Raw genomic sequence first — 14468 nt, 5'->3', positions numbered from 1 at the left:
TCTATATTTATGATCTATGTCAAATAATTGATACTTTTAAGCACCCGTCTCTTGCTTCTCACTAACAGAATCTTCTCTCCTTATGTTTCTGGTGATCTTTTTGTGATGTATATGAAGTTTAAAGTTTGATTTACAGAAGTTTGCTTGATTCCTAGGAAAATGTCACTTTCCACCAAACAGGATTTGAAATTACCATTGCCACATCTCTAACCATCAAGATAAACTTAATTCTACCTTGAAGCATGAGATTTTCTGCATTAATGACTCAAAATCAAGCTTCAGGGGATACAAAGTATGTTTACTTTGTTTCCACCCTCAGTCCTAGAATGTATCCCTTTGGGCTCCATTCTAAACTCAAGGTTGACTCAACAGGGTTACTCTTTTGGCTGACTGCAGACTTTGTTTTTTCTTTTTGTTTTTTTTTCCCCCTTGACTCTTCTAGTTGTTACATTCTGTGAGACAGGAAGGGTTTTGAATATTGGATTCACTCCTCTAGATTTCTTTTCTCTCCCATTTCTTGCTTTCTCCTGTTTCTTGGTAAATCCACACTAGCATTCACTGATTCCCCCCCCCCCCGCCCCCCCGCCCACCAAATATCTTTAAATTCTTTTGGCTCACTTTTTAGTAGCTTTTGTCAGGGGGTTGGTTACCAAGATTGCTCCCCAAGGAGGAAATCCCTTGGTGAGGCCTTAGTAATCGACCTCTTGAAGAATGGAAATCAGTAAGGGGATGTTGGAGCAGAACCAGGCTAGCAGAGGAAGGAGGGTGGGAGAAAAGACTGCTGGAAAGAATTTGGTAATAATCAGTCATAGAATACAGTGAAAGACATCGTGGAGACCAAAAGGAGATAGAATTTTCAGAAGAGATAACGAATAACACTATAAGAATCACCAAATAGGCTGTGTGCTGAGAAAAAGGTAATCGGATTTGGTACTTAGAATGGCATTAGAGAATCAACATGGGCCGCTTCAAGAACTGTGGTTTTAGAGTTTTCAAAGTACTAGTTAGGTAAAAAGCATATTTATCAGCTTCTATAAGAAGTCAGGTAAAGGCAAGAAAAGAAAAAAAATGGTTTCAGACAATGTAATTTTAGTCTGTGTATTTAAAATATTTTAATTAAATCATGATATGGTTAAGTTATAATTAAATTTCTTTATGAACAGACGATAAGCATTGAAAGACAATGCATACCAGATCAATCCTAAAATTAATCTGGCAGGACCTATATAAGAGAAATTTCTGTTAATGCTAGAAGAATGATAGTACTTGACATTTCATAGTTTCCTTAATTTTGTAATATTTAATTTCCATGAACTCAAAGATTGTCTTTTGATACTGGTTTGTGAATTAACCTCAGGTAATCATATCAGCTTATTTGATTGAACATGTGGATTAGGATTTCAAGACCACCAAGGCGTTTTTATCTTTAATCCATTTTAAAATAATACCATTTTGAGAGAGATACTAAGTTCAAGTCTCTGTCTTTTATCAGAAGAAACCTGAACTTGATTACGATGTGTAAGAATAAAACTCTCATGAGGAACAATTTTAAGACTTTATAATCTTTTTGACTTATATATAACAAAGAATAGAAGCCTTTCTGAAACGCTTCCAGTGGAAATTATTCAATGGTGCTATCCATTGACTATAATTATTGTCTTTCTGGGTGGCAAATTCTCCTCTACTCTTGCTATAGCAGATACTTGTATCAAATCACTTCTGACCTCATGTTTGGAAATGAATGAATGAATTAAAGTCTTCTGGGATATTTTATTTTACTGTTAGTAGCTTAAAAATAATGTGTTCATGTTCACTCCAATCAAGTGCCTAAGAGGATTTAACAGGTGTTTAAAATGGTAAGAAAGTTTAAGCCAACCAATAGGTTAGGAAAGTTCTCTTATTACAAGATGATATTGTACCCAGTAATTTGAGTGGAATTTGAACCTCTTCGCCTATCCCCACTCCTAATTTAATAAAGAAAACTGGATTACTCTATAATGATTTATTCTAGCCTACATTTATTTTTATGTCCCAACACTAAATATAAGTATCTGGTTTCATCTAGACATCTGTCAATGGTCAGGTTATGGATGGTTAAATAAGCTTTTACAGTGTCTTGGGATTATGGAATTGACTTCTTTTCAGGGTCATAAATACATACCTTATATATGTTGGATATAGTGCAAATCTACAATTCAGATTAAAAATAATCTTAAAACAAAGGGCAAGATTAAGTTAGTATTGATCTTACTATATTGGAATATTTCTCTGATTTGTGTGAAACATTGGCACAGAATTTACTAAAATGAAAGTCAGAGTTACTATTTTGAGTCAACATCACAAGGAAAATTTACTTGACCGTTTGGGGGAAAACAGAGTTGTGAACTGGAAGTCCTTTCTAAGTACTTATAGTTTAATAACAATGCCACATGTGGATATACTTGATGCATTTCATTTTCCCTATGTCCATTCTGCCAGTTATAGAGAACAAAAGCTAAATATTCTCTTTATATGAAGACAATTTGGTTTTACTACCATGAAATTGGAGTACCATTGGCAGACAGTGAAGGAGGCTATATACATGCTGCCTAAAACAATCAAATAATTTAAGTGAAATATAGTCAATAAACCTGTAAAGTAAGATGATTTATTTAGTTACAGAAATCTACTTTGAAAATGTTTCTTCTTGAAATTTCTTTTGCTAATAATGATATTGCTAACAATGTTGAATAGTATATATGCATCTTGGTCTATTAAAGGCTTCAACATGTCTTATAGCAGAAAAAAATTGATTTATCTTATTTTATTTTATTTTTTAATGGTTTTTTTTTTAATTTTTGAAAGACAGAGAGTGAGTTGGAGAGGGGCAGAGAGAGAGGGAGATATAGAATCCAAGGCAGGCTCCAGGCTCTGAGTTGTCAACACAGAGCCTGACAAGGGGCTGGAACTCACAAACTGTGAGATTATGACTTGAGCTGAAGTCAGCCATTTAACCACTGAGCCACCCAGACACCCCAAAAGTTGACTTTATTGAGATCCCTTTTGCTTAAATACCTGATAAATAAAACTTCTTTTTCTTTTCTTTTTTTGTATTTATTATTTTTTAATTACTTAATTAACTAATTAATTAATTTTTGTTTAGGAAAAGCAGCGGTCTCGTGTGTGCAGTTTTTAGACCTCCATTCAGCCACATAAGAATAGGTCTTAGGCCTGGAATACTTCTTTCCAAGAGATAAAGAGTACACACAGACAGTACAGGGCTTATCCTTCAGTGGGTATGTCTTTCTCTGTTTCAAACTCAATGAGTACTCCTTTATTTTGCTTACATATGTCAGTGTCTCTCAGGCACATCCTCAGCTGTCAGTATTTCAGACGCAGTGAAGGTGGAGGAGAGGTCCTTGAACCAAGGCTTAACGGGGGGTGTACAAAGCCAATTGCCCTGCTTTAGTTGTCAAGGGAACCCACCAGCCATGCAGAACTGGCGCACACTGAACCTGATCTTGCTGTCTCTCCTCTTTGTGAGTAAAAGTATTGTTCCACCCAGTGCTTGACGGTGTTGTTTTCCTCGGCAACTCCTATACCAAGGTGCAAGGAGCAGAAGTGTTTGGATCCAAATTGCTGGTGGCTAGTGTTGTGATGATCGTTGTGATCCTCCGTGGATTTGGAGTCCTCTCCTGGCACAGACAGCCATTGCATGGTGTTCTACTCAGTGATATTTCTCTTAATGATGTGTCTCAAAATCAATTCTTCTTGGAACATCATTCAGAAATTATTTCCATAGATAATTGAAATTTGACACTGGACAGGTGTTGTGACATTTGACATTTGCTAAACTGTTTAGGTATTGTGAAGTTGACCTATAATTGAGAAAATTATGAAAGGTGATGTGATGGTCTCTTTTTTACTCTATTTACTCTAAGGTTAAGGACCTTGTATATAATGGTCCTCTTTATGAAGAGCACTTTTCCTCTGATCTCAGTAACAGGTATAGTTATGTAAATTTGATGGAACCATTTCTCTCTCTCTCTAAGTTTTTATTTAAATTCCAGTTAGTTAACATATAGTGTAATGTTAGTTTCACGTTGACAATAGAGTAATTCAACACTTCCATACAACACTCAGTGTTCATCACAAGTGCACTCCTTAATTCCCATAACCTGTTCAACCCATCCCCCACTGACTTCCCCTCTGGTAGCCATCAGTTTGTTCTCTATAGTTATGAGTCTGTTTCTTGGTTTGCCTCTCCTTCCTTTTTTCCCCTTTGTTTTGTTTCTTAAATTCCACATATGAATGAAATCATATGGTATTTGTCTCTGAGTTACATCGCTTAGCATAATGCTCTCTAGCTCCATCCTATCACTGCAAAATGGCAAGATTTAATTCTTTTTTATGGCAAGTAATATTCCATTGTGTGTGTGTATGTATGTATGTATGTATGTACGTGTATACACACACACATACCACATTTTCTTTATCCATTCATCAATCAGTGGATACTTGGACTGTTTCCATAATTTGGCTAATGTAAATAATGCTCCCATAAACATTGGGGTACCTCTATCCCTTTGAATTAGTATTTTTGTATTTTATGGGTAAATAACTAATAATTATATCTCTTTTATGTAAATACCTATTAATTTGGTAGCTAGATCTTATTTTTCTATGTGTTGGTTGCTAAATAGCTCAGAGTCAAATATGTAACAAATATCTGTAGATGATTTACTTTTCTCTTCATTTTTACTTCAGTTTTTAAAAATATATATATTTTAAAAGTTTTGCTGTGTGTGTAAGTTTTCTCCTGCTGCCATAACAAATTAAGACAACTTAGTGACTTAAAATAACACAAATTTATTATCTGCCAGCTCTGAATGTCGGAAATCTTGGTTGGCTCAGCTGATTTCTCTGCTCCAAGTTTGACCAGGGCAAAACCAAGAGGTTGATGTGCTGGATTCTTATCAGGATGCTCTAGAAAATGTTCACTCAAAGCTCATTCAGGATGCTAGCATAATCCATAGCCTTGTGGTTGCAGGATGGATGTTTCCATTTCTTTGCTGGCTGTCTACTAGGGGATGTTGTTATTGCCAAGAAGCCTCACTCACTGCATTGTGACACCCACATCTCAGAACTAGCAATGACCTAGCAAATTCTTCTGATGCCTGGAATCTGATTTCCTCTTCTGCCACATTTTTTTTTCTCCTCTTTTGCCTCTCATCAGAGAAATTTCATTGCTTTTAAGGGCTCAGGAGATTAGATTGGGTCCACCAGAATAATTCAGAATTGGTCTTCCCCTCTTAAGTTTCAGAAGATTAATTATATCTGCAGAGTCCCTTTGGCCATGTAAGATAATGTGCACACAGGTCCCAGGGATTATGTCACTGACATCTTTAGGGGGTCATTACTTGACCTACTATATTATACTTTATAAATGTTTGTTCATTATTTTTTATTATATCATAAATGAAATTTTAATAACAAACCAAGAAAAAAATAGATAATTTTCCAGTGAACTGAAAAAAAGTAAGAACCTCAGATTACTTTGTATATGAGGAGAATCTCATAAATTTTTTCTAGCTAAAATTTGATTTAAAATATAATGCAGTTATTTTCATTTTTAAATTTTAGAGTTAAAGTGACAATGAACCTTTATAAACATTAAGCATATATATTTGCCAGGATTTTTGGCTATTTTCCTAAATTAGTGAACAAAATAAAATCTATGAATTGTATCGTTATATTATCACAATGTTATTTCATTTATCCTTACCTCTGTCCTTTGTGTTTAAGTTCATGAAGCATTTGCTTTATTTCATCTAATTTTTAATATTTTTTATGTATATATATTTTTAATGTTTATTTATTTCTGAGACAGAGAGAGACAGAGCATGAGTGGGGGTGGGGCGGAGAGAGAGGGAGACACAGAATCAGAAGCAGGCTCCAAGCTCTGAGCTGTCAACACAGAGCCCGACGCGGGGCTCCAACCCACAAACCATGAGATCATGACCTGAGCCAAAGTCAGTCCCCCAACCGCCTGAGTCACCCAGGTGCCCCTAATTTTTAATATTTTTTAAACACTTGTTCGTTTTTGAGAGACAGAGCACAAGCAGAAGAGGGGGAGAGAGAGAAGGAGACACAGAATCTGAAGCAGGCTCCAGGCTCCGAGCTGTCAGCACAGAGCCTGATGCTGGGCTTGAACTCAAGAACTGTGAGGTCATGACCTGAGCTGAATTCAGATGCTTACTAGGCTGAGCCACTCAGGTGGCCCTATTACATTTAATTTTGTAATTACCGGAACCATAAGTGCTTTTACTCTCTACAATATAGGTACATCTGCTAGCAAAAAGTGTCTGTCCTTTTCAGGAAGCCTAGCTGTTAAGATGTGGGTTTTTTAAGGCGTTTTTTTTTTTTTTTTTTTTTTTTTCTGACAAAAGTAAGATAAATCTGAGCCCAGCTGCTTACTACTTTTAGCATATTTGAGTACTATGTAAACTTACTGTTCTGTTTCCTCACTTGTAAATGAGTTTAGTAGTTGTTACCTCACAGGACTCTGAGTAGTAACTGTAAATTGTTTACCAGTTTGTCTGGAATATAGCTAAGAGAAAGTTGATGAAGGAGGGTTTTTTTTAAGACTATCATTACAGGGGATCAGTGAGAAACACGACTTCATTGCTGTGGAAGAAGACAGATTATAGAAGGGTTTTCTCTGTCCACCAAAAACTTGTTTTTATTTTAGCTATATAAGACATCATTCTTGTTCTGTTACCCAGCAAATATTCATATAGACATTTCGTGTACCTACTCTCTCCTTTGTCATCTTTCTGCATCTCTTACCTTCTATTTCAGGTCACTTATCTTCCGGTGAGTTCATTCTTTAGAATTTCCTTCACTGAATGTTGGCTAGCAGTGGAATCTTCAAGTTTCTGTTTGTCTGAAACTATATTTATTTCACAACTTCATTTTTGAAAGATTGCCCACTACCCACCCCTTGTATAAAATTCTATTCTGGCAACTATTTTCTTTTAGCACACTAAAGATGTATCTGATTGTCCAATGACTTCCATGACCATTCTTAAGAGGTCACTTCTCATCCCAACTGTCAATTCTTTGAAGGAAACCTGACTTTTATTCTTTCCCTGCTTTAGCAACTTTAAACATTTGCTTTTGTATGTAGTGTTTTATAGTTTAATATGCTGCATGTAGGCTTGGCTTTCTTTTTTTTTTTTATCGTTCTTAGGATTCATGTAGCTTTCTGAAGCTATGAAATATTGGTTTATATCAGTTCTAGAAAATCCTCAACCTTTAATTTGTCAAATATTGCCTCAACGCAACACTCTTCCTTTCTTTTTGCAACTCGATCTTCCATGTCTTTTAAGTTCGCTCTGTTTTTAAATTTTTTCATCTTTTTTTTCTCCTTGTGCTGCACTTGGATAACACTTCCTTGACAGTTGGTAAATCCTTTCTCTACGATAATATAATCTGATATTAAAGCCATCCATTTAGTTAAAAGATTTGGTTATTGGGGCACCTGGGTGGCTCAGTCGATTAAGCGTCTGACTTTAGCTCATGTCATGATCTCATGGTTCATGGGTTCAAGCCCCACGTCAGGCTCTATGCTGACAGCTTAGAGCCTGCAGCCTGCTTCCAATTCTTGTCTCCCTCTTTGCCTCTCCCCTGCTTACTCTCTTACTCTTTTTCTTTCTCGAAAATAAATAAGCATTAAAAATAATTTTAAATAAGATTTTGATTGTTGTATTTTTTATTACCATAAGCTCTCTTTTCTTAATATATTGCTTTTTAGTTTCTTATTTCCTGTGAATATTTTAAATTTCTTTAAATATGGCAAAGGAGTTATTTTAGAATATATATCAGATAATTCCAACAGCTGTCTTTTGACATTCTACTGTTTGCGTATATTCTTACTCAGGATGCTTTGTTTTCTTGTGAAGTTGATTACTTTTTGTTATATGTTGGTCACTGCCTTTAAAAAATTATATTTAATGATTCATTAAGGCCTAAAATGAGAGTGATTTTCTCCAGAGAGAATTTGTGTTTGCTTTAGCCAGGCAGCTGGATGTTCTACAAGACAAGCTATTTGGTCCACCTAAGATCTGTAAACTTGGCTGTACATCTGAGCAATGGTTGGCTTGTGATCGCAACTTCTTGGGGACATTTTTCTCCCATCTCTGCTCAGGGCCTATGTAACTTTTTCTCTAGTAGCCTGATATTAGAAGGGTAGGTGGGATCATTAGGGGTTCCATATTTGTGTGGGGAGGCTTTTCTGTTGACTGTCCACTTTGCATGGTTCCTGGGTTTTTATTAATCTTCCCCTTCAGGTGATGATGCCAAAAACTAAATTATGTTTGATGGAGCACAGATGTCCTCAGCCCAAAACTGGTTCTCACACTCCATGCATTCTTATTTTTGCTTGGATTTTTGGCTGTATGGTCCTCTTGTTAGCTCTTCAGTGCTTTCAAAAAAAAATATATATATATATATATTATATATATAATACATATAAATTTATGCATTTATATATTAAAATACATTTACATAATTATATGTATATTATAAAAATATATATAATTTTTTTTTGTTTTTAGTAGCAGGGTCTTTTAACCCTGTATAGTAGGCAGAATAATAGCCCACTAAATATGTACATGTTCTAACTCCCAGAACTGTGAATGTGTTGTTACATGGCAAGGAGAAATTAAGGTTGCACATGGAGTTAAGGTTGCTAATTCATCTGCCTTCAGAAGGGGGAGATTACCCTGACTTGTCTGGGTGGGCCCACTGGAGTCACAGTATCGTTGGAAATGAGAGAGAGGGGCAGGAAAGTCAGAGTGAGGTGATGTGAGAAGCATGCAACTAGTTATTACTGGCTTTGAAGTTGGAAGAGGGCCTTGCGCCAAAGAATGTGGGCAGCCTCTAGAAGCTGGAAAAAGCACGGAAACGGATTCTCCCTCAGAGCCTCCAGAAAGGAAGGAAGCTCTGCCAACATATTTAATTTTGGAACGGCAAGGCTCATTTTAGACCTCTGACCTCCAGAGCTGTAAAATAAGTAATTTGTGTTATTTTAAGCCACTAGATTTGTGGTAATTTATAATGACAGCAATAGGATAATAATATACTGTATCCTATTAGAAATAGAAGCTCCCCATTGTTTTATAAAGAGCGTAGTTAAATATTAAAGATCTGAAAAGAACAATGGTACGGTCCCCATTTTTGTGGTTACTTTACACTTAATATCATTTAAAACATAATGGTGAAATAATGTGCTACTAAGGAAAGTAAGGATATTTTGTCTGATCCAATTGGTTTTAATATTAGTGATTGATGTACATTACCTTAAATCCTGATCGATTTGAAACTAAAAGATACAGTATTCCAAATGGTTACCAAATATGCTTATTTCTGGCAAAGTGATGAAAACTAAAATTTTAACTAGCTCGCTTCCTCCAAACTCATTGCTCAGAGTGAATGGAAATTTTTGCTACAAATATTTTCTCAACATTTTTGACAAATAAAAACCTAAATAACCACAACTTTGTTCATTTACTACATGTGAGTTTTTGTAAGAGGTTTTACATTTATTTCAATAACATTACTGAATCAAATTATCCTTTAAATTAAAGCCAAACTTGATCTATTTCAAGTGTGCCAAGTTACTTAGCCTTATTGCTATGCGTTTGCTCATGAAAGCCGCTAATCCTGTGAGGACTGGCACAGACCATGTGAGGAGCTAGGGAATCAGATCCCATAACAAACCATGATGAGCAAAGATTTCCTTCCAGACAGCATATGATGCATATTTTCCGTCATAAAATGTATATGAATGAATATAGATGTATAGAGTGTTAATTCGGAACCCTAAAAAGATGATATTAGAAGAATTTGACCTGATCCTGCAGCCAGTATACTTTCCATTGAATGACAATGTTTATTAAATAGAATGATGATCATTGATTGATTGACTCTTAGGTGAGTCAATTAGTCCTTCTTGGCTTTGTTCATATCATCTCTAAAATAATAAGGAATAAATATAATAATAACTGAGGTTTGTCATTCTCCAACATTTTAACTATTATAGAAAGAGTGTACACACACATACCTATACAAAAATAATATATTTATTATTTTATGTAAAATATATTAATAAATAAAGACCTTCATCTAACATTCTGAAAATGTCTTTTAAAATAAAATTTAATAAAACGAAACCTGAGTTACATTGGCTAGATGAGATCTTATGTTGGAAGGAGAAGAGAAAAGGTATATCTCACTGTGGCTAGGGCAATGAACTTCAAAGTGGCTTTAGTTCCCTCTGACCCATAACATTTGTTTCATAACTCTTTTGATATAGTTGAAGATCATCACTGTTACAGAGAGATGTTAACAAAGTATAAAGTATTTCCCTTCTGCTGATCATCTTTTACTGGTACCTACTCAAAAATTTGGAGATGTCCTCCTATGGAAAAAATGTTGGCCCTATTCGTCTTGCCTGTCTGTAAAACAGCTCAGTGAGGATAATGATGATTCTTCATAACATGTGCCTGTAGTTGCAATTAATGTGTTTCCCCAAAGGATTTCTAGCAAGACTTGTCTTTCCATAATATACCATGTCTCTTTTATACTGATCATTTGATAAATAACTGCTCAAAGGGGCTATTACTGATGGACTGTTATTGCTTGATATGGCTGTTGCAGCTAGTGATTTTAGCCCAATCTCTGAGCTAACAGAATGCATGCTAAAGCTGTTTAACATTAAGAAGTTGTAAACTTTTAAGTTGTGAATCTTAGCTGGATGACTCTGTTTGACCATTCTCAAATCAGTGCTTTTGAAATCAAGCTTAAACTGGATTGAATATCAATTTTACTATACACAGTCTAAAGAACATTGGAACAATTACTTAAATATTGTGAAACTTTGTTTCTTTATCCACAGAATGAAGAAAATATTGCCTGCTTCCATGAGTTATGTGAAATCCTTTGTAAATGCTAAAGCTTATCGTATTAGTTGTTATAGTCTCATTATATGTGATATATTAGTATGAATATCAGTCAATACAGGAATGTCAAAGAACTTTGCTTAGCAGAGAAGTATTGTCTGTTTTTATTATTGAGCGTTTTGACTTGTAATTCAGAAAGCTCTAATAGAAATTAAAGGCATAAGCTTTGTCCCTAAGAAGCTCTCAGTAAATTGATACATGCCAGTGAGGAAACAGTTGCTGTGCATAGTGAAAGACTCTGTGAACTGGGTAAGTATTAAGTGGCTGCTGTAGGAATATAGAAGGGATGTCGAACCCTCTCTGGTAGTTCAAATGAGGTAAACGTGATCACAGACTTAAAGAAAAATGAGAGCAAATTAAGCAGAAGAGGGGGAAGAATAAAGGGGGGTTGGGACATGTGCAAGGTTAAGGCAAATTTTCTGTGCTTGAGGAGTAACAAATGGCTTGGAGTGATGGGTGCACGCATGAAGAATGGGAGAGATGATTAGTAAGGCACATACAGGCAGGAGAAGCAGAATTTACCCTGCTCTCTAGATAGGAGAAGAAGTGAAATTCTTTAGAGAAGTAAGATGAATAGAGTTCTTTGCGAAGATTTTTCTCACAGCTTGTGGGTGATGGATGGAGAGAGCTGCAGGGAGGCACTGAGAAAGGGGGCCAGAAAAACTGGAAGCACAGAACATAGTGGGGAAATTTTACGTGTTTAGAAAGTAGGGCTCGAATTAAGTTAGACTGAAGCATTAGGCACTGGGCATGTGTGGGATTGACTAGAGAGAGATTTTAGAGATAATCTCTATTAGCTTGTTTACTGATTGGTCAGAGGTGGGGGTGAAGGAAAGACGAATATTGCATAGTCTCCTAAATTTCTGGGTTGATGAACTCCTACTCTCATTGAACGTGGCAGCTGGGAAAGGGCAGAGATTTGAAGGGCCAGATACTGAGTTTATTTGTTGGTATGTTTATGTGACATGCCTGAATCTCAGCTGCAAATCTGAAATTCAGGAAAACTGGTCAGGCCTGGAAGTATAGATTTGAGTGTCAGTTTGAAGGTGGTCAGAAAACCCATCTGCATAGAAGCAATTGCCTTGTAAAATTTTTCATTGTTATTCATTTTGATGCAATTACATGATTAGGTAATTTTAATGTCTACTTCCTGTAGGCTTCATAAGAAATAGAGTCTAGTATACATTAGTGATATATTTCAAAACATCCACATTAGTTTTAAAACAAGTAAATTAAAGAGTCATGTTGTGTTATATTGTACATTGATCTGTCCATCTAAGAAAAAAGTTCTATATCAGCCACTGCCACTATCATTTTTAAGATAAGTATTTTTAATTATACTTACAAGTAAAGGTGTATGCCTGTTTTAACTTTTGCCCATGTGATCAAATGGATGATTCAAAGTTTTTCCAAATAAATGGCTTTGGCTTGAAGACAAGGTATGTCAAACAAGAATTCAAACATTTTAGGGTCCCAAAGCAATCCATCATAATTAAATATAAATTATATCTTTATCTTTCACAAGATAATTAGAGCTAGGTGACTAGACTGGACATTAAGGTAGTGTAATATATGAATCTCATTAGCATCGCTAGTAGATTTGTCTTGTTAGGGAGGGAAGGATTGTACAGTTACACATCAAAAATAATTTTTTCCCTTTGGAATCACTTCATCATTGTTTCTTGTTTGAATATTTTTTTAAAAAAATTTAATGTTTATTTCTTTGAGAGAGAGGGTGTGAGCAGGGGGAGGGCAGAGAAGTGGGGGCGGGGGAGGGAAGAGAGGAAGTATCCCAAGCAGGCTTCACACAGAGCAGAGCCTGATGCAAGGCTTTAACTTAAGAAGTATGGGATCATGACCTGAGCTGAAATCAAGAGTCAGACAGTTAACCGACTGAGCATTGGTTGAAATAGTCCAAATGGTGGACTGTTTTATATAAAGAAGGATTTCATTACCTTTGTTATGATGATTATAACTTACTTTAATAATAATTATACACCAAAGTGATTTGTCTTATTAGTGATGGAAGAATTGTACATTTAACATCAAAAATTATTTTTTCCTGGAATGCTTGGGTGACTCAGTCAGTTAAACATTCTACTCTTGCTTTCTGCTCAGGTCATGATCTCATGGTTTGTGAGTTAGAGCCTCGCATGGGGCTCTGCAAAGACAGGTCATGATCTCAGGGTTGTTGTCTCAAGCTCTGCATAGGGCTCTGTGCTGACAGTGCACAGCCTGCTTGGGGTTCTCTTTCTCCCTCCCTCTCTGCCCCTCCCCACTTCTGTGCATGTGACTCTTTCTCTCTCAAAATAAATAAACTTTAAAATAATAATAATAGTAATAATAATAATAATAATATTTATACACCAGATGTGTAAGTTAAGTTTCTCCACTAGACCTTTCCATTGTGACACTCTTAGCATAATAAAGTAGAATTTCAGTTTTGAGGACATATTGTTCAGCCTAGAAGAATTAATAGAATCTAAAATAATAGGTGAAAGTTTAAATTGCACTAATTCTAAATATTAAAATCTAACCATGTGAAACATTAACAATCCTTAACCGTGTCATAAATTATTTTAACTTTTTAGCAAGGTGACAAAAATTGCTATATTTTGTAAAGCTTTTTTTTACACAGTCATATTCTGTTATAAGTAAATTCGGGCTCCAGGCCAAGGAGAACTTTGGAGAACTTTTAAGTTTGAGAGACCGTCTCACAGCTGGAAAGCACCCCAAAGTGGATTGATCACAGAAGAATATGTTTTCCATTATCCAGACCTCTACCAAACTGTTTCTTGTAGCTTGAAAATAATAAAGATTTTGTAAGCCCCAAGAGGTCTTTTTTGATCCATGAATGAAGTTACCCTGGATTCATATAACTAAAATCTGACTTCCTTTCAACCATTGAAATTCAAAACCCTTCCATTTATTAGAATGGAATAAGAAAAGTCTTCCAAAATGTCAAAACTTAGTATTCTAATGAAGTCAATGTCAGTGCATATCAAAAGTTTTTATTCCATTTAAGGTGAGTACAGTATGATGTGAAAGGAAATGTAAAATGAGTCATGGAAGTAGGTTAATTAAAACAGAATATTAGAGGATGAATTCAGGTAGCCTTTAAATTATTTTTAACATTTTTAAAAATCAAAGTTATACTTTTTTTCCTCTTAGTTATCACAAAATTATTTTATTCATATTTCAATGTTTGGAATTTATGAATTTCCAGAAAAATAAGATATTTGGGTTTTTGTTACTTTAAATTTCTTGTTACCCAGAATTTTGAGACAAGAAAAAATCTTTGAAAAGTGGTTCTTCTGACCCATCCGTGAACTTATAATGCCATTTTATCCATGATATATTGTACATTTGTAGTACCTTTTTATAGACGAAATGAAGCATGATTCATAGAATGTTCTATGTGACTTATCTAGACCTAGTCTCCATTTTGCAGTAAGCAGTGGAAGA

At 35.2% G+C, this 14468-nt stretch overlaps 1 protein-coding gene across 6 annotated transcripts in view; it reads left to right on the top strand.

The window, feature by feature from the left end:
- The window catches only part of AGMO (alkylglycerol monooxygenase), a 381935-nt gene that overhangs the window by 284025 nt on the left and 83442 nt on the right, over window positions 1-14468 (top strand). The window contains exon 13 of one of the 6 annotated variants that reach the window (XM_078441730.2): window positions 4863-4883. The exons of the other annotated variants lie outside the window; for them this stretch is intronic. Coding sequence (XP_078297856.1) covers window positions 4863-4868 — 6 coding nt within the window. The 3' untranslated portion in view covers window positions 4869-4883. Of the gene's footprint in view, window positions 1-4862; window positions 4884-14468 lie in introns of those variants that run through there. 6 annotated transcript variants of the gene reach the window in all.

The sequence above is a fragment of the Panthera onca genome, chromosome A2 (assembly GCF_046562875.1).
Source record: "Panthera onca isolate mPanOnc1 chromosome A2, mPanOnc1 haplotype 2, whole genome shotgun sequence".
In the NCBI taxonomy this organism is placed as follows: Eukaryota; Metazoa; Chordata; class Mammalia; order Carnivora; family Felidae; genus Panthera; species Panthera onca.
The sequence above is the reverse complement of the archived record's forward strand: the minus strand, read 5'-3'. Positions and strand labels throughout refer to the sequence as shown.